General features: G+C 44.5%; 2 protein-coding genes across 2 annotated transcripts; one reads left to right on the top strand and one right to left on the bottom strand.

The window, feature by feature from the left end:
• Positions 1–543: 543 nt before the first annotated feature.
• LOC105570068 (CD9 antigen) lies at positions 544–8,387 on the bottom strand. Its single transcript, XM_012027011.1, has 4 exons — positions 7,840–8,387; positions 4,054–4,365; positions 3,639–3,911; positions 544–3,553 (listed from the first exon to the last, which is right to left on the bottom strand). Exons 1-4 carry the CDS (start codon positions 7,900–7,902, stop codon positions 3,401–3,403), a joined length of 801 nt encoding a protein of 266 aa, XP_011882401.1. The 5' UTR covers positions 7,903–8,387; the 3' UTR covers positions 544–3,400.
• Positions 8,388–8,777: 390 nt separating this feature from the next.
• On the top strand, positions 8,778–19,918 carry LOC105570067 (metal transporter CNNM4). Its single transcript, XM_012027010.1, has 14 exons — positions 8,778–9,437; positions 13,878–14,151; positions 14,654–14,809; positions 14,988–15,143; positions 15,248–15,436; positions 15,538–15,711; positions 15,944–16,115; positions 16,361–16,552; positions 16,650–16,796; positions 16,918–17,058; positions 17,162–17,434; positions 17,520–17,755; positions 17,866–18,093; positions 18,187–19,918. The coding sequence occupies exons 1-14, from the start codon at positions 8,881–8,883 to the stop codon at positions 18,352–18,354; spliced, it is 3,063 nt and encodes a 1,020-aa protein (XP_011882400.1). The 5' UTR covers positions 8,778–8,880; the 3' UTR covers positions 18,355–19,918.
• Positions 19,919–20,452: the final 534 nt, after the last annotated feature.

Raw genomic sequence — 20,452 nt, 5'->3', positions numbered from 1 at the left:
CGCGGTATTCGATTACCATTTCAATTTTTCCGTTTGAGAAAAATGCTTTCGACATATTTCCCTTGCGATCACGTTACAATCTTATTTTATTACATTTAATATTATTCTAAAAAGGACATTCGGAATGGATGTACCCTGTTAAATTCGTAGTGGCGAATTTGTCTCGACGATGAGTCGTCACTATGTCTTTATTTTTAGCTACCACGTGTGTTTCAAGATTTATTATTTTAATGCAAATGTAGTTAGGACAACAACTACACCTGCTACGCAACCCACTTCTGTAGTTTCTTGTAATACGATTGTTCAGTTAAATTAACGATGTATTAATTAGTAGGAGTGGCAACTCGAATCGAGTCAAATTTAACACTACCCTAGTAGCACCCTAGTGCATTGACCAAATATTGGTTAAACTTCGGCCGAATATTCGATTGTATTGGGCCAAAGTTCAGCCAATGCACCGTGCTACTAGGGTACGAATTTAACAGAGTGAACTAGGAATGTGCATTCCTATGCGATCGTGAGTAATTTCAATTAATAACTCACTTGGAGGTGTACGAATACCTTTATTCATGGAAAACTGCGTACGCAGAATGGAAGTCTGTCCAGAGAGTAATTGTCTTAATTTCACAATGTGTGCGCAAAAGACGCCAGCAACGCTATCTAATGTTATCGTCGCAAGTGAGAACGCGTCGACATTTCATTTTCGTACAGTACAATTTTACATTTATAGACTTATCTCTAATATCCTTTTTGTTTATCTCCTCTACTAAACGGCAGACAACATTTAAAGGTTGTACAAATATAATCGGGGAAATAAACTTGTAAAGTAACATCGAAATAGAACAGTCCGATCGAGAATGCATGATAATTATACAGATGTGTGCATGCTTGCTTTTGTGCTGGTGTACGAGTATTACAATGCGGAATCGAGGAAGTGTGTGCGTACGACTTTTGTTTTGTTTTTTTTTTAGTCAACATACGTATTGCTGTTACACGCCGTTTCGTATTTTTACATATACACGCAACGATTATTCTGCGTTACAACTTTTAATATAACATCAATGACTTCGCTCGCTACTAACTGTATTTTTCCTTAAACGGCGGAATATGTCGCGTCACGATTTAACAATTCAATCACAAACTTTATCCGTTTCTAGATATTTGCTTTACCCATTTGAATTTTCGCTCTTCTCTGACAATTGCTAAGACGACGTGGAAGAAACTTTCTAAAAAGACTGATTCCAGCGCGAACGTGTAAACCATTTAGTAGTCGGCCACCCAAATTTCCACGTAAATCTTAATTAACAAAACGTGGACTCTAAGGACAGCGCAACATTTAGAAATATTAATTTTTATATCATGTCTCTTGCATACAACTAATATCTTGTGTTACATTAATGAAGCCGGGTATTATATAGCACATCAGATACGACATAAATATTTCGAAGACTTATTCTGGATTCAATGGTGTCATAAAAGTATTAACATGGCTTTAATGAAACGTTACTTGCGAAAGTAATGTCCACGGTACAATTTGCGATTATTATAATTTACATAAAACTGAACATATTATCAGTATGTGTGTAAACTCTATAAGTAGTGTTGTCTTTTTGTAAAATTTGGTGGTAACAGTTATTGCTATACTTTATAGAATCTATAGAAAATTATTATTAATACGTGTATAAAAAATAATATATAAAATATACCGTATATCGCGTGAGAGAGAGATAAAGCAAATAGATCGTTAAGTTAACATTAATAGTTTACAGACTAGAAACTATGACGATCGCGCTGTAGTAAGTTAAAGTACTAGATTGATTGTATCGTATGTATTATTAGTAAGTGCGTGGTTCCTTTCCTATTTTGATTTGCAAGATTAACGCTAGGAAAACGTTAGTCGATGTAAGACACAATAACTGATATTCATCATTCAATATATCTCGAGATTCCTATACTTAGATCGTTAAACGCTACACTCCTAATTAAGATTAGTCGTGTGAAAATATATAGCTTTCAATCTATTAGCAATAAGCTTAAAGTAAAGAGAAATTAGCAACTTAGTGTCATGCGAGATAGTACACACGCTCATAAAATTATATCAGATGCAACAGAAAATATAGCTTTTGTCATAGAAATAATATTTCTCTAATAGCTCATTATGCAATTTAAAGTACAATAATTTTCGCTTTATATCAACGCAATGCGTTAGTTTGGTTTACTACTTTGGCCCGAAGAAACCCTAGCTGCGTAGGTACTTTGTGAAAGATATTAAATGCTTATGTACATAAGTCTTTAAACTGGAAATATATATATTTATGTAGAAGAGCATTTGGCAGTAATCAGAAAAATCGAGTTTCCATTCGCATTTAATTTCTTTTAATATAAATTCATATCTAACTTCTATTCTCGTAAAATCAAGATTCTCTTGTCCAGTCCTTAATATCGTCATATGTATAAGATATGCAGGTATAAATACAGACTGAGATAATAGTCGAATTCAATAATGTCATACAAATGGAAAATACTATTACAATAGCATTAAAGATCAACGAAATTCGCACGGAGTCAGAGTGTATTTAAAATTATTTAGGAAGCATTTATCTAATCAGACTTCACCCTACAGCCCTGCAGTCATTCTCAAATTTTGGAAGGCTTATATATTATATAAATATAAATATATATATGTATGTATATACATATACATATTACATGTATCTTAAATAATTATATCTGCACCAATACAAGTCACACACGCATACACATATATGTAAATATCTGCTCAAATTGATGCAAATATTTCACAGTTATGAAACATCTGTGTGATTATCCTCTCTATTTAATAGCCTCGATTTGTAAAGAGATATAATCTTCCTTTTGAATTTATATATGCATATTGATAAAAATTTCATACAATTATACATTTTACCTTAATACCTGTCATATCTTTGTACCCCTTTTAAGAAAATCCAATCAAAAAATTAGGTGTATTACCCTTGAAAGCAAGAGTGTACATACGTAAATTGTAAAAATCAATTTTGTGAAATATACGGACCCTCTAAATGTTAAAAGGGAGATATCAAGATATTATTTACAAAAATAAAATAATAAAATGATACTATTATACGTCAGATCTTGAATTGGTCCCAAAATAACGCATACCAATTCAACATAGTATAGTAATAGCAATACAGTTTAAACGATTATTTATCAAATATGCTTTGCGATAATAAAATCAATATTTCATTTGTCCTCTACTTGACAAAATATATAAAACACAATTTGCCAAATATCCACAGCTAGTGGCACAGAAACAAAATTTCGATTGTTTTTGGTATCACGCTGTTATTGTGGGACACCCGGCGAAGGGAAGATTCTTACACGATGCGCGCGAAGAGTCGATTTAAGCTTTGTATCTATCTGATGGTCCGCCTTTGCAACAGCAGATTAGAGCGAGTATCAGACTAAGGATTTCTAGGGCTAAGACCAGTATCGCCGCGCTCATAAAGTGGTAAGTCTGAGTCTTGAGTGTAGTCACCAACTTTTCCATGCATCCCTGCAACAAAGTTTTTTTTTTATCTTGGCGCACTGCACACATTTAATGCAACAGGGATAAAGCAGTATATAGAGACCAGCCTTACCGCGCTGTAGATCGCAGAGCTCACGACTCCGGCAATTTTCAACTGGCGGCCCTCGTTACATTCGGCGCTACTCGCGTCTTTACAGCAGGATTTGGGTATCTTGAACACGTTGTTGGTGCTTGAAACGCCAAAAGTCACTCGCGCCTGAGAGGAATCCTGGCTTGCGTACTTGCTGCCGGCCCAGTCCATGGGCCCATTGGCTCCGCAGCATTCGAGAGTGGCTTGAATGGTATCCATGATTTGCGTGCGACATTGTATCTCGCCGTATTCATCCTGCGAAGAGCAATAGGACGTGCTTACTTTCATAGCGTACAATTATCGCTCGAATAAAACATTGAGGCGTCCACTTCGTGCGGGGATCGTTATCGGATTTAGCACGCAGCGGACGTTTCATCGGTTGAAAGGCGAACATTACCTTAACTGTGTTTATCACGGAGGATCGCACCAGCTCGTCCAGGCGGTCCTTGTGGGCGTAAAGCCAGCCCGCGAAGGCGACCTGCGCGACCACGATGACGAGCATGATGCTGAAGAAGGTGGCCAGGCAATATCGAGAGTGCTTGAAGGCACTGCACCAGCCTAGGACGGAGACGATGAGCATGAGAATGCCGGTGCAGAGCAGAATGTACAGGCCCGCCTCGTAATTGTTTCCCTCCTCGGCGATCGATACTAAATACGTTTTGTCCGACAGCATGCATGCTACCAGGGTTATCACCGTCACCGAGATTATCTGCAAAAGACATGCGAAATGACGATCAGACCGAGGCTGGTAGGGACGAAGGAACGCGAGTAAGCGAATAGAGCTTACTGGAGGAAATTTTGTGAAATTTTGTAAACCTTTTTTTCAGACAGATCGAGCACGAACAAGCACGAACGAGCGCTCGTTCGCGGCTTCGGTCGTAATTAGAAGAGCGAGAAGTGTGCTACGCTGTTTCCTCCCACGACTCGACAGTAATTCTATTTCCAATTAATTCTTGAAACTGTTCGAATCGCGGGACAGACGAGCCATTTCACAAAAGACTATGTTTCCAACGAGCGTCCCGAACGTTGCGAGGATAAAAGGGACTGAGGTCCGGTATAAGCAAACTGTAATCTTAGTTTAATTCATGTTTGTCTCTTTCTAGGGTAACAGCTGGAAAGGGACAAAGAACGAATTAAGCTAAGCTTAATTTATTGCCTTCTAAGCGAACAGTCGGACAGAGACGAAGAATGAATTAAGCTAATTGTAAGCTGAAAGTTAAGCGACGTTGATGACAACCGGGCCTTGTGTCCACGATGCTTGATCCGAGAAACGTGCAGCCAACACAACGGCCGGTTTTTCCATAAAAGTTACGAATTAATTGGCCGTACCTTACGAGGATCTCAGTTCGACTACGCAATTCATGAAACACAGCGTGGTCAATGAACTTTCAACTTTCATGAAAAGAAAAAAAACGGCCATTGTAGTGGCTACACGGTTCTCGGACCGAGATTTAGCACCGTGGACAGGAGGGGCTCCACTTTACGAGCCGAAACCGTAGGGGACCTGGGCGAGGGAGGAGGACGTGACGTTTACAATAAAACTGTCTGCCCGCCAAATGCGTGGCGGCCAGCTTCCATTTAAACGTACGGATTATCGCGGGGTTTCCTGCTCGGGTCTCTTCCAGCAACGGACGTGGGTTCACGTGGGTCAAAGACAAAGAAGATAGAGAGGGGGAGGGGGAGGGAGAGGGGGAGAGAGAGAGAGAGAGAGAGAGAAAAAGAGAAGAGACGTCCTTGGCGTTCAAAGTGCCAGCGCTACTCTCGAGCGTGTCCCCCGCGAGCCAGTCGATTAGCTTGTGTAAACAGACGCGAGCGAGAATAGATATACATATATTAATCCAGAGTCAAATATTGATAGAGGCGAGAGAAACCGCGAAGGGAGCTGGGCATCTCTGGAATCTGCGGTCTTCCCGGCGGCAAGGGACATAGAGAAACGCGTCGGTCCCTTCCGCGTGAAGAACCGAGGGCGTAGAAACGTATTAGTGTACAAAAGGATTCGGGGAAAGGGCGGGAATCTTGACCGAAGAGAAAACGGCCCCCCTTTTTTTTTTTCGAAGGCCGCAAGATCGTTTATTCGTGCGTGAGCGCGTCTCAGAGCGGTAAAGGTGGAAACGCGTCTTCGTTCGTCGCGCGGCGAGAATAGAAAATCTCGCTATAACGCGGGAGAGTTGATGTAAGAGCGCGCGCAACAACTAAAAGCGATCCGATGAATCAGACGCGGGATTCCATCCCGCTAATATCAGAGCTAATACCGCGATATACCCCGCGCGATCTCGATGATCTCGACGCTCGTCAAGCCGTCGTAAGATGCAGTCACGTGGCTGCGGGCGGGCCAGCGAACGAAGACGTTTGTTAAGCCCGCAACAGACTACGGATTGAGATTGAGATTATATTGAAATTTGACTATCAGGTTTAGCGAATTTTACTCAGATTGGCCAAATATCAATCTAATCTCAATCTCAACCCGTAGTCTGGCGCAGGCTTTAGGAGTTCGAATCCGAGCCGAGTACCGCGAACTGGCGTCGGTCGCGTTAAGCCCGAATCGGACTACGGATTGAGACTGACATTAGATTGAAATTTAACCAATTGGAGTAAAAGTCACCAAACTTGAGATTAGGAAACTTTGCTCCGATTGGTCACATTTCAATCTAATCTCAATCTCAATCCGTAGGGCTTTAAACCCGTATCAGAGGACGATCGGAGTAAAAATTACTAAACTTGAGATTAGTAAACTTTGCTCCGATTGGTCACATTTCAATCTAATCTCAATCCGTAGGGCTTTAAGCCCGTATCAGAGATTGAGATCAGATTGAAAGTTGACCAATTGGAGCAAAAGCCACTAAACTTTAAATTAATAAACTTAATTCTGATTGGTCAAGCTTCAGTCTAATCTCAATCCTCTGATACGAGCTTTAAGCTCGTTTTTCCGTCAACGGAGTCTGCACCGACGCAGCCTGACGGTTGCAGAATTTATCTTTTAAAATCCCATTCAACGGTCGTTACAAGATATTTACAGAAACGGATTGCAGATTGCGCTCGTTTTCCGCGGCCGGTCTACGCGTCGTAGCTTCTCGCGAGCAAAATCCGCTCTCCGCGGATCTGACCAACCGGGAGTAAAGCGCCGCGGATTTTCCCCGTTGAACGGGGAAGGCGATTACGCGACGGTACATGGAGCCAGCGTACACAGCGATTACATAGCAAACGCAGTCGGCTCTCGGAATAAGGCGCTCCTTCTCGTTAATACCAGCCGACCCGCGGGAAACGGAGGGAGGGAATTGGGCCGTAGCGTGGGCCGAAGGCTCGTAGGAAGAAACGCGCAGCTCTACGGCCGCGGGACTATATTTAAACGCGCGTTCTAAGATGGATATGTCGAAATTGCGGATCCCGAGGTCGATAAACGTCGCGGCTCGCGCGCGAGAGCCGTTAATCCGAGCCGATATTCCTTCGTTCTTTCGTCGCGTCCGATTCCTCGTCCCCCCCCCCCCTTCCGCGAACGATTTCTCGCGTTCCGCACCGCGTTTACGCGAACGTCAGCGATATTTCCGTCGCATGTGGACGCGATTCGCATAAATCGGGGGATGTCGGCGATGTAATTTTCCGTGCGACACGCACATGATGAATTTGCGATGCTTATCCCGATGAAGAAAAAAAAAACAGTCCCGACGAGAGTCCAATCGCGGGCTTCTCGCGGGGGTGACGTTAACGCAATTAATCGAGTGGAAGAGCGGGGCGACCCGAGGGGGGGCATCATCGGCGATAATAACGGAAGAGCCGCGGCAAACGAAAACAATGACTTTTCGCGGCTCCTCTCGAGTTCACGCGCGCCGGTGTGCGCGTCAACGGGATAAGACGCGAAACGCATCTGACTCGAGGGGTCGGAGACACAAACGGGGACGCCTGTCGAACGAACGAGTCTAGAATCAAACCCGGGGGGGCAAGTATCGCGGAAGTTTTCAATCGAAACAGATCCCGATCTCGAGGTTGTTCGATTATCTCGGGGATTTCTATTATATTTTCCCCCCCATGGAAAAACGCGACGACTCCGATCGGAATCTCGGCGACGCGCACCCAGGAGGCGAGAGTCAAATCGTCGCCGGGTGGAGGGAAGAGAGCGCATATCGATCCGGGACGGAGAGACGGGGGGGGGGAAGAAGGGGAGACGCGCCGACGGAGGTGGACTCACCAAAAACACGAGGCTCATGGCCGCCAGCGTGTACTTGGAGAAGTTGTAGCAGATCGTCCCCATCTTGCCCGTGGTTCACGAGGGGGAAGCGGATGCGACGTACGGAGGAGCGCGAGGAGGCCCCCAATGATGTGCGCGACTCCGCGCGGCGTCCCAGCGCGAGGCACACGGTCGTACGCGCTGCCGTTGCCCGCGTATTTACGACGCGGGCCGACGGTGGACCGTAGGGGACCGTGGGATGTGCGTTCCCGCCTCTGCCGCGCGCTCCCGCGCCGCGACGAAACGCAGATGCGCGCCTCCGCTCTCCGCGTATAGCGCACAGATGCGTTCCTGTCACTCACTCACTCTCTCTCTCTTTCTCTCTTGCTCGCTCGCTCGGGGGAGAGGGAGAGAGCACCGGCGCGACGACTCGACGTCTCGACGCGATCGGACGGGAATCGCGACGCTCGACGCTCGACGCTCGACGTGACGGCGGTCCACCAGCTTTCCGCGTGCGACTCTGTCCCGACGACGCGCTTGAATACACACTTGGGATACGCTGGAGCGGAGCAGACGGCGGATTGTCAGCGGTCCGGGGTCGCGGCGCGGGCGGCGCCACCTGTTGGCGCACGCGGGAAGCGATTGGACGACGCGCGGTCGGTAAGCGCGGCCCGACCGTCGGTATTGTCGGTAGTACAGTTATTTATCGTCGGTTTGTCGCTTTCTTCATTCGGCATCTTGTTTTATCTTTTTGCTCCAGCTTCTTTCTACTTTGTCCTTCTTCGTTACCCTTTTCGGTCTTTTTTTAGAGCCTCGTTGCTGTTGTTGTTGCGATTTGGTCGCGGAATCAATTTCGGAGCTCGCGTTTCCACGCGTGGAGGGATCCTCTGGAAACGAGCCTTCAACCTCCAGCGCGGAAAAAGAGAGGAGGACGTCCGCGCGAGCAAAAGGGAGCGGGCGCGCGGCGCGTGCGCGCGCGCAGCCGCGGCGGCGCATTATAAATACAACTACTAGCCCTCGGCTCGAGCCGAGTGAAGTTGTCGGCGGAGTCACAGTGGTCGTATGATGGCGCAGTATGTCGGCCGTCCGCGATTCGCGCCGACGGCGATCCTTTTGCCGCTCGTTGCTGTGTACGTCGCCGAGCTAGCGAATGCCGGCGCGCCGACGTTCGTCCCGCCGACGCCCGCGGCGTCGGCGGCGACGGGGAGGAGCACGGAGACGGCGGCCAACGGCACCGGGCGTCGCGGCGACGTTACGTCGCGCGTGGTCCAGCCCGCGGTGAATAATTCGTTCGCGGTCGTCGCCATCGTCACCGAGCCCCACGATTACGGCGACAGTTGCCGCGGGCGCTTGGTCGAGTTCCTGGGCGCCGGCCTGAATCGCGACCTCGCGCCACGATGGTCGCCGTCGAGCCGCGAGTGCCCGCCGGGAGCGGACAACGCTCTGGACGCGGTGTGGACGTCGCCGTCGGGCAAGCGCGCGGTCTACCGATTCCGCTCGCTCCCGGACACGAAGGTTACCACCGTCTACTTTTGCCTGAGAAACGGCAGCGACGACAAGTGGAGCAACCTCGGCGACAGCTACTTCATTGAATTCCGCCGGTACCAGGCGCGACCGGAGTAAGTAATCTCTTGGATGGCCGCTTTTCTATCTCCGGCAGCGAGAATGCGCCTACCCCGTCCTCTTCCTCGGCTCGTTGTCCTCGTCCGTTGCCTCGGCTTCTTCCTACTCTTCCTCGCTTCGTCTGCATCTTTACACCTTTCCTCACTCGTCGTCTGCTTTACGTTGCTTCTTCGGCTTCATTTTTGTCTCCTCTCTGCATTTTCCTCTTCCTCCCCCTTTCCTCTCGTCGCCCGCAAATCTGCTTTTCCCGCACTCGTGCATTTTCCGCTATTGCTCCTACGGCTTTATCTGCTCGCCGCGTGCGACGAGTCAGCGCGATTCCTGAAACAACAAGCGCGCGAGGACGCACGAAATCATATAAATACATCATCGACAGAGTGTGACTAAGAGTATCTAAAAACAGACATGAGGTAATGGAAAGTATTTAAGTATTTCGCGCTGGACATTAACATTGCAGCCGCGGTATTAAAGACCTTGGGTTGTGACTCTTCCTTTAATTAAGCCGATTGCTCGACGCGTCGAGCCGCGCGCAGTTCCAGCGTTTGTGTCAAATTACAAAATGGGATTGCAGGTGCGACCTTCTCACGCGCGACGTCTCCGGCGATTTAAACCCTGCGGGACCGGCGGCGGCTGTGGCGGCAACTGCGAATGCCGCGTGCGAAGAAGCGGAGCCGGGGCGTAGGGAAGCGTCCTAGAGTTTCCGCAAACAAGCAAAGCCCGCCTCTCTTTGCTCTACGCCGTCTAATCGCGCAGACGGTGCGAGCGCTATATATATTTGCGAAATGTATATACACGCCGGAATTATCTCCGTTCGTTTCCCACGAACATTACGGCGCGTGATTTATGGAGGAGGCGAATGACTCGGCGCGGCACGCGGACTACGCGGACCGTTTAGTTTTCGATAAGTCACAGCCGCCGCGCGTAACGCGGTCTTCCCTTTCGGGGCGGCCGTCCGTCTGCCCTCTCGCCGTCAACGTCTTCGCGGGGACAGGGGGGAGGCAACCGAACCGTCGTCGCCGTCGACGGATTAGGTACTGCGGCGTCCGCAAAGAACTTTAGATGTAAAGATTTAATGGAATGGCCAACTCGATTGTGTCACTTTCCTAAGTATTATGTCTTAAAGATCTCGTTGTAGACGCCGCGTAATAGCATGGTATAATTAGTAGGTCCACTCTCTGCCGGCCCCGTTGATCTTCGCGGCCCCGATCACGTGGTATTCCACCCGGGCAGGATTTAGCGACGTGTGCATGTGTGTATGTGTGTGTATACGCACTCGTCAAAGTCACACCACCGCACACACAACTTTTCTCTCATTGACTGGACCAACAAAACGTCGGAGTGGACCTACACTGAGAAAAATGCTTGGATTGTATCAACAAGACATGTATGATACAATATTTTGTATATACAGTATTTTGATCAAACCAATCAGAATTTCTAGTTAGCCCGATAGGGCACGATATTTCGTAACCAGAAGTTTGCTAGACTTCACTACTCATCTGGAAAAGTCCAAAGTAATTCTGACTCGTTCAATTTCTAACAAACGACTGGTTGAATCTACCAGATTTTTAATTAATGCAACCGGATTGTTTTTTCAGTGTACTAGTTGTATCACAATAGAATATAACTAGTGAGGTCCATTCTCTGCCAGCCCCTTTGATCCTGCGGTCCCAATCACGCGGTATTCCATCCAGGCAGGATCCAGCGACGTGTGTGTGTGTGTATATGTACTCATCAAAGCCACACCACCACACGTACAACTTTCCTCTCATTGACTGGACCAACGAAATGTCGGATATGCAGAAGGGATCGACGCAAAACGAAACAAATGACCGAGCGGGCCTATTAGTTATACTACGGGTAATAGCGGCGATCCGCGCGAGGCGACGAGGCGTTTCAGGGCGGCGTGTGTACGTTATCGCTCCTCGGTCACGCGAGGAATGCGCAACTTTAGACGCTCGACGCATTTCGGCCACGCCGTGGAATCCGTCGTGGCGGCGATGCCGCGCGGGGGGGGGAGACGGTGATAACTACACGCGCCGCGGCGCGATATCGCGGACGTTAAAACTATTGACCGCGTGGCACCTCTCACGCGGACTGGCGGCGGTCCAACGGGGCCCCGCGCGGATTTTCAATGAGCAAAAATAGAAATTGGCGCGCGACCCATATATCCCGCCGCTTCCGACGGCTCGCGGGGCGTTTAAGCTGGAAACACAAAAGAACTTGAGCAGCGAGACTTGAGACGTGAGATTTTCTACCCAATCGAAATGTTCAAGCTGGAAACACGCGAAAACGTTTGAACGGTAAATCTTAAGACCTAGGAATTTCAACCAATCGGATTTTTCAGCATGGCTTAGGTTTCAAAGCGGCTGCTTACATTCTTGATTCTCAGTTTTTATTTCCCTCGAATCTCAACTTTTACAGCTTAAGGTTTTTCGTGTGCTCGGGCCCTAGGCATTGCGCGTCAGTTTCAAAACGGCTTACATTCTTGACTCAGATTTCATTTCCCTTAAATCTCAAGTTTTATCGCTGAAGGTTTCTCGTGTGTCTCGTCGGGCCCTTCGGCATTGCGTCAGTTTCAAAACGACTGTTTACGCTCTGGACTGGTTACTTCCTTCGAGTCTCAAGTTGCCGCTCAAATATTTTTCGTGTGCTGGCGAGCCCTTACGCACAGGACGCGTTTACGACACTCCGCAGTTGCGAGAGATTCGCCGTCTCGTCGCGGGAAAAGGCCTAAAATAATCGACCTTTCGCTCCGACTTGCGGCTTGGCCTCGGTAGAATCTTTCCGTTGAAACGCGCTCGAACTCTATCTCGACCACTTTCATTGCAATAATCGATTCTCGGTGGAGGAGTGATTGCATGAAATCGTTTCGAGTCATTTTCTCATTTGTTCGCGCTCGATATTTCACGAGGACGAGCAAATGACTTTCGTGCGAGACCTCGCGCGTTTCACGGTGACGTAGTTTCTTTTTCATGTTTATTTATCGACCATCTGAAATCTCGTTATCTCTATATCGCGAGACGATAGCCTTATTTATGAAAGGGCTCCCGTTACTCTCCATTCCGCAGATTAACGAGTTACATCGGTATCTCGGGAATGAGTCCCGATAACACTTCGTGCGCCGCTCGCGACCGCTATTTTTCTTCACGGGATACGCCCGCACTTAAAAATGTCGCGATTATAATAACGGCGACGATACAATAGTAAATGGAGAATGAATTAAGGGGCAATCTCTGAAAGTCAATCAGTGAATTATCACTGAACACAGTGAATATTCACTGATCCACAGTTGTAGAGGAAACTCTATTATGAGATAGGTTTGTAATATGAGATAGCAGGTCTTTAATACCCAAATTCAATTGCAAATCTTTTTTCGCAACGATTGCACAATCTAACAATGGATTTTCCACTAAACAGATTTCGCTCCAAAGGTAATAAATTCATTGAGGGGGGAAACCGCTGACCAAAATCTTGTACACCGTTGCCCACTAATGCCCAGTGGGCATTACTTTATCTTATTATCTTATTTTGTCTTATTTACCTTGTTTTACCTTATTTCATCTTATTTTATCTTTGTAATGCCCTAGCAAGGCCTAATGCCCAAACAATGCCTACACATTTGGAAAATGTGTTTTCTTGTTAAAGAAAATGCCGGTAAAAATTTTTGTGTTAAATGTTTAACACATTCATGTGTTAATTTAACATGTTGCTATTTTGTTAATTGACCTCGAATGTAAAACTGTTAAAATACTTGAAAAGAAGTGTTAAGACAACACAATGTGTACTAATTTTTTAATCTTACACAATACATATGTTCTATATTATTGGTAACAAGATTTATCTGTTAAAATTTACAGAATAATATGTTGATTTTAGTGTAGCACTGAATTATTTAGTGCTATTCTTCTAACTATTTTCAGTGATAACGCACTGATTGTCTTTTAGAGAGCATATTCTATTAAAATGTTCGGTAACGTCGTATTCTATTAGCTACGGAGCAAGGGAGGAAACATGAAAAGAACAAAGCTAAAGAGTTACACAGGGCTAAGGGCCACTGTTCCAACAGAAATTGACTATTTCGAAAAGTTAACCGTCGGTTGGAGTTAACAGGCGTTGGAAATAGTGTCCCTAAGGAGCACATTCTATTAAAACATTCTGTAACATTTTATTTCCATTCTATAAGCTATGTAGCATTGTAGAGCAAGGGAGGAAGAGCGAATAGAACAAAAGTTAGAGTTACAGAGCTCATAGAACGAGAATCTTACGGAATACAGAGCTAAGGAGTATATCCTGTAAAAATATTCCGTTACGCTGTACTTGTATAAGTCGTAGAACAAGAGAGAGCGAAGAGCGCAAAGAATAAAGAGCTCTCGTAGAGCGAAAAATGTTGTCACAGAACACAGGACTCAAAGCTGCGAACTTGTCACTTGCAGAAGGTACTTTCGCACGCGACGCGACGACCCGTTCGAAGGTTTCCAAAGCACCCCGGACAACTACACGGACATACATATCGAGGGGCTGCGGATAGACACGGCCGACAAGGAGCCCAGTCACGACGACAAGGGTATCCCTCGGATCCTGGCCAGGTCCAAGGCGGTGATTCGGCTGTTCGGCACCGGTATCACGAGGGACACCCTGATCGCCTTCACCGATGTGCCGGCCGAACGGGGTGTCATGTGCGACAAGATCAAGAGCGACGAGTTTCCGGTGAGTATCGCTCGCGCTGCTCCCGTAAACCGCTGATCAAAATCATGTACGCCAATGCCTACTAACGCCCAGTGGGCCATTACTGTAGCTTAGTATCTTATTTTATCACATTTTACTTTGCTTTGTCTTTTTAGATTCTTTATAATGCTCCAGCAAGACCAACTAACACCCACTAATGCCCACTAATGCCCGAAAATCGCGTGAGCGTGGCATTTTGAAGAACTTTATGAGAGTTTTGTGAAATTTTATTATACATTTTACTAGAAAAATGTGCGGTAAAATTTAAAAAATTCACAAAGTTGTTCCAAATGCCATGTTGTCCCACGATTACATAATTTCCAGGGTAAATTTTAAGAGGAAGATTCTCTCCGTGTAATGCCCGTAATGCCCGAAATCTATCCACCACAATGCCCTCAGCGGTTTATCCCTCGGTTGTTCCCGACCAGTGAATATATATGTCTTTCGGGATTGTTAAAATGTATTTTACCTGCCGATGTTTCAGGTGGAAAACGTAGAGGAAACCACGGCGACCGTACGCGTGACGCTTCCCCTGGGCTCGTCGTTTTACGTATGCGCCAAACGGCCGTTGTACGAGAAGGAGAAATTGAAGAAGGATGACGTGCTGTTCAGGCACCAAGGCACCAAGCTGTACAACACTGTGAGCATATACTTATCTTCTCTTCCCTCGACTCGAGAGAGAGAGAGATCTCGCTCTCTTTCGCCGTCCCGATTTCAGGCGAATAACTGTGTAGAGACTTATATTGTACAATAAGGCTTGATATTGAACTCCCCGTTGTTGAGAGTAGAAACAATTATTTATAGTTCAGAACTTTCAGATCAGCACATATGAGAAATTACTACCGCTCTGGCTCACTATCTTGATCATTCTCGTTTGTCTCAGTTTGTCCGCACTTTTCTCCGGTCTCAATCTCGGTTTAATGGCGATAGATAGGACCGAACTGAAAATACTCGTCAACACTGGTACGGAAAAAGTAAGCAAATCCGTTTTTTTCCTCCTCTCACTCTCTTTTTAATATCCTGTCTGCGTTTTCATTTCCCTCCGCCCGACTTACGTTGCGTCACTTCCACGTTGTAGGAGAGAAAGTATGCAAGAACTATTCAGCCAGTAAGAAATCATGGAAATTACCTTTTGTGTTCGATTCTGTTTTCCAACGTTCTTGTCAATTCGATATTCACGATATTGCTGGATGAGTTGACATCCGGGATTGTCGCAGTTATCTGCTCGACGTTAGCTATTGTCATTTTTGGCGAGATCTCGCCGCAGGTATGTTTTTTTTCCGTATTATTACGCGAATGCTTTTTCCGTGCAGTTTACACGGAGTTCCGATCTCGATTCTGAAGATGCGATTCGCGCGTGTGTTGTAGGCCTTTTGCAGCAGGCACGGATTGTGCGTCGGCGCAAAGACCATCTATCTGACCAAATTGACAATGGCAATCACCTTTCCATTAAGTTATCCAATCAGCAAGTTGCTTGATGTCCTTCTTGGTGAAGAGATCGGGAATGTATATAATCGAGAACGCTTGAAAGAGTTGGTTAAGGTAAGAAATTAAATGACTGCGGTTACAATAAATTGAATTAGAATGTCTCGCGGTATGAATAATTAAATTGTAGTGTTCCACCGGTTTCCGACACTTGACTAATTAATTAACGTAGTTTCTTCGTTGCGATCAATATCACCTATCCGAGTTGATTGTAAAATTTTACTAGAAATGCCTGAAATGCATGAATCTTTGAAATTGATGCATTAATACTATACAGGAACCTTTCTAGGTAACGAACGAATACAACGATTTAGAGAAAGATGAAGTAAATATAATTGCAGGAGCGTTAGAACTGCGAAAGAAGACCGTAAAGGATGTAATGACCAGAATCGAAGATGTATACATGTTGAACTATAACGCTATTCTAGACTTTGAAACTGTGTCTGAGATTATGAAATCAGGTATTAATGGTCAATTAACGTTTCGAAAGAAGTTTAACGACGCTCGTACACTCCTCTGTGTTAGTCGCTCGTAAATATTATCAGTTTAATTAAACATTTATCGAAGATAAATGTCAGGTGAACATGTAGCTTATCAGGTCCTGATTCGGTGATTCAGTGGCTGTTTAATAATTGTTAAACGATGCTTAGCGATTGGATTTTACGGAGCGAAGCTTGTAGGACGAAATTGTGCGTTTTATTTTTAGGATTCTCACGTATACCAGTGTACGAAGATGTAAGAACGAACATAGTAACGATGCTGTATATCAAAGACCTCGCTTTCGTTGATCCCGACGATAACATGCCTCTCAAGACACTTTGCCAATTCTATCAAAATCCGTGTAATTTTATTTTTGAGGATGTCACATTGGACATAATGTTTAAACAATTCAAGGAAGGTCTGTATAATGCAACTCTCTTTGAGTCCCTTTCTTTTCCCTCGGTTAGATCTCATGAGAGTGACGAGTAATAACGATCACGCGTGTACATTTTCAGGTCACAAAGGTCACATGGCTTTTGTGCAGAGAGTTAACAACGAGGGCGAAGGCGATCCGTTTTACGAGGTGATTGGTTTGGTAACGTTGGAGGATGTTATCGAAGAATTAATTCAGGCTGAGATTATTGACGAGACGGATGTGTTTAGTAGGTTTTGTTCTGCCGTTTATTCGCGCTTCGCCGCGAAACCCTTCCGCAAAGCGAAAGTTCTTTCGAATTTGCACGTGAAATTCGTAAGTCGCTTAATGCCGCGTGTTAATTTTTGCAGCGGATAACAGGAGTAAACGTAAGAGACAGGTGCGTTCGAAAATGCCAACGGATTTTACTATATTTGCGGAGAAGAAGGAAAATCAACGAATTCACATCTCGCCGCAATTAACGTTGGCGATGTTCCAGTACTTATCAACAAGTAAGGAGCAATATCGAGCGGATTGCAAAACGTTTACAGACATATAATATCTTACGATGTTTGGCTTGTAATTATATCGTGTGTGTGTGTGTGTCATCTTCAGCTGTGGACTCGTTTAAACCCGATGTTATATTGGAGACGATCCTGCGACGTTTATTGAAGCAAGATATTATTTATCACATTAAAGTGAAATCGCGCGAGAAAGCCAAAACCGATCCAGCCGCGATAATTTATCAGCAGGGAAAAGCGGTCGATTACTTCGTGCTAATTTTAGAAGGTCGCGTCGAAGTGACGGTGGGGAAGGAGAATATGATGTTTGAGAGCGGTCCCTTCACGTATTTCGGATCGCAAGCCCTTACCGCTAACATCGGCATCGGTGAGAATGAGATATAATCTTGACAGTGTTTACCCACGCAAACGAAGCTTTATTCGCACGATATATCTACTCTTTCTGTTTCCAGCCGAATCGCCTACGAATGCGAACCCGCAGACAGTCGGGAGCATTCAGTCGGTCAATTTGGATTCTATGCTGCGTCATACCTTTATACCAGACTACACAGTGCGCGCGGTGACCGAGGTATTCTACGTAAAAGTCAAGAGATCTCTGTATCTCGCCGCGAAGCGCGCCACACTTTTGGAGAGAAGTCAAAAGGATCCGATGCCTAATCAGGAACAGTTCGACGATGAAGTGGAAAAGGTTGCGATCTGCCACACGAATCACAAACTATAATATTATGACTTATCTTATGGAACCTTTTCGCCAACCGTATTGAATACGAAATGACAGACGGTCTTATCAATTCACAGTTGCTGCACTCTCTTGAGGAGGACGATCGCAGTGTACCTGAATCTCCGATATTGCTCGCGGACAGATCGACGGACAATGAGAAGGGAAAGGGCTCCGTTATTCATTCGCCCATACGCAGCGTAACGGCGCCTACGTCACCGCTTCCGGTCAGCGCCAGTCCGATCACGAATTCGAAGTTTGTCTCGCCGCTGAATGAGGGGAAAGTCAAGAATAATTCATTCCCAAAGGTATCTATACATACATCACATTCTTTAATCCCGAAATTCATGACGAGATTTGTCTCCTTCTAATTTACGACACGTTGCACGTATGCATTCAAGGTACAAACGAGTCCAGTGGAATTTCACGCTAAACGCGATTCGTTGAACGCTCTCGACATGGACATTCTCGCTCGGCAGTCCGAGGTGGCACGAATGTCGCCCACCGTGAAGAAGGTGAACGGCGATGAAGAACGAACAAATCTCTTGCCCAAACAGGATAACTCTTAACGCTTGCAGAACGGCCGACGACACTCGGCACTGTCGGCGAAATCGGTAATGTTACGAGCATCGAGCAACACAGAGCGTAACATGCTGGCATGACACATTTTGTTACTGTGACATTAGAACTTCACGAATTACTTAGATATTTATCGCGAGAGAGACGCCTCATATTTTTAGCGATTGGCTTGGAGGCTGTACCCGACCCTCGGCTTTCGTGAGTCGTTAAGTTTCGTAGGTATCAAAAGTCAGTTTGTATCGTTAACTTGCAAAGAAGAGAGTAGCACGTGATCGATTAATAGCATTTCACACACACACACACACGCACGCGCGGGCGCACGCGCGATAAATGATTAAGTCAAGATATATAATGATTAAAGAAGGTACTTGTGTGGAAAAGAGGAAGAGAATTAGGATTTATTTACTAACATGTCTTAGGATGAACAAAAGAATTGCTTCCATTTTACGATTGCATGTATCAACGACTCCTCTGTCTTTGTTTTAGACATCTTTTTACGTATCTCTAGGTTTCACAGAGTGTGCAGCATATGTAATGTTCTGTCATGATATTACGCCATGATTGTTTCAACGCGGGTAAAATGAACGACATTGCGGGTACAGTTTTTAGCTGATTTAGAGAAAAGTGATAGAAACTACGCTGCAATAATGCCTTGACATTATTTTGAATATATTTTAGTACGAAAGATTCGTTATAGAAACAAAAGTGAAATATATGGAATCAACCACACGGTCGAATACTATCATTACATATATATATTAGAAAACAGTACAAATTAAATGAAAACAGAAAAAAATGTTTGAAGAATGTTTGGTGTCTCTCGAAGGTCACTTTTCAAAAAACCAGAGATTTTAGTTACAGCTTTTTTTTTAAGTTGTATGTGAATTTAAACGTACATGATAGCTTAAATGGCCCAATTAGCAAAGTAGCGGCAAAGAGATGACTTGGTACATAATTAATATAATTACTTGTACTTTTATTACGTGCCTTAAAAAATTCTCTATATAGATATTATCGTTGTGTGTTTAAATATTTTTTTTTTACTAGGGGTATTTCGTTCCGCTTTTTCTTCTCTTAAGAAACCGACGTTTCATCGATACGTTAGTTACATTCCTATCGTAACTGGCTCAGTCACGTACTTATATCATTTCTTCTTGCATTCATTATTCTAATGAAATGATCTTGAGATAAGTGCAGGAAACATGTACTGTTTTTCTTACGACTTCCGTTAAGATTAAGAAACAAAGTAAAATTTTGTTTTTTTTTTCTTTGCTTGAGTTGCATTTCATCTTTCCTTAGCAACAATTTAATCGTTCCGATTAGCAAACCATATGTAATATTAAGCTACGGAAATTGTATCTGTATCATACAAATGTACATAGGAAACGCAAGGATTTAGTCCTCTCCTAGTGAACTTTATCTATTAGGTACTTAATTTGTGAACTGACGACTGATTGATTTATTATCTTGAAGAACTGTTTTACGTGAAAATAAAAGATTAAATGTTTGCTAAAGAAACAGAATTATTTACTTTAAGAATAGATTTTTTTAGCGTAGTATACTCTTTTTTTTATCTAAACTTTTGTAGCATGTGAAATTTGAAATTACATAATATATAAATGTTGCCTTTTATTGTACAATTGTTTGATGTCATAATTTTAGGAATGAATGCCTATAGCTGTATTGTGAAACCTTTTTTTCACTCCGTAATATTGTTAATACTTTTTCAGGAGTTTAATTTCCATAAACTGTTGTCCTCAGTTTTATAAGACGCGGCGAATGTACAATATAATTTATATTGCTGTTAATTGAGTACTTGTGATGATTAAATGCATCAATGCGATGTATTACATTGTAATTATTAGGCATAAAGCGTTAAAAAGCGAGCCTTTCTATGTATCTGTACGAGGTGATTCTACATTAGCAGATCTGAAATACACAGCAGGAATAAAATAAAATTAAAAAAAAAAGTTAACTTGAAATACGCCTGCATAGTATGCGTCTGCTAATCGCGGATTATCTCTGTATTAAAATATTTTACAAAGCGTAATTTGATCTTTGGATTCTGTAGAATGTATCGAGCTAGGA

This window comes from Vollenhovia emeryi, unplaced genomic scaffold (assembly GCF_000949405.1).
Source record: "Vollenhovia emeryi isolate VEMERY1.0 unplaced genomic scaffold, V.emery_V1.0 DF939122.1, whole genome shotgun sequence".
In the NCBI taxonomy this organism is placed as follows: Eukaryota; Metazoa; Arthropoda; class Insecta; order Hymenoptera; family Formicidae; genus Vollenhovia; species Vollenhovia emeryi.
Note: the sequence above shows the minus strand (reverse complement) of the source record. Positions and strands in the feature narration are given on the sequence as shown.

What these genes read in the sequence shown, in the direction of transcription:
- LOC105570068 (XM_012027011.1), bottom strand. Translation starts at nt 7,902, where the DNA reads ATGGGGACGATCTGCTACAACTTCTCCAAGTACACGCTGGCGGCCATG. An exon ending in CCGTGATAAACACAGTTAAG is followed by an intron (nt 3,912 to 4,053) that starts GTAATGTTCGCC and finishes TGCTCTTCGCAG; the next exon opens with GATGAATACGGCGAGATACA. An exon ending in GCTCTGCGATCTACAGCGCG is followed by an intron (nt 3,554 to 3,638) that starts GTAAGGCTGGTC and finishes ACTTTGTTGCAG; the next exon opens with GGATGCATGGAAAAGTTGGT.
- LOC105570067 (XM_012027010.1), top strand. Translation starts at nt 8,881, where the DNA reads ATGATGGCGCAGTATGTCGGCCGTCCGCGATTCGCGCCGACGGCGATC. An exon ending in TCAAGAGCGACGAGTTTCCG is followed by an intron (nt 14,152 to 14,653) that starts GTGAGTATCGCT and finishes CCGATGTTTCAG; the next exon opens with GTGGAAAACGTAGAGGAAAC. An exon ending in GCTTGAAAGAGTTGGTTAAG is followed by an intron (nt 15,712 to 15,943) that starts GTAAGAAATTAA and finishes GAACCTTTCTAG; the next exon opens with GTAACGAACGAATACAACGA.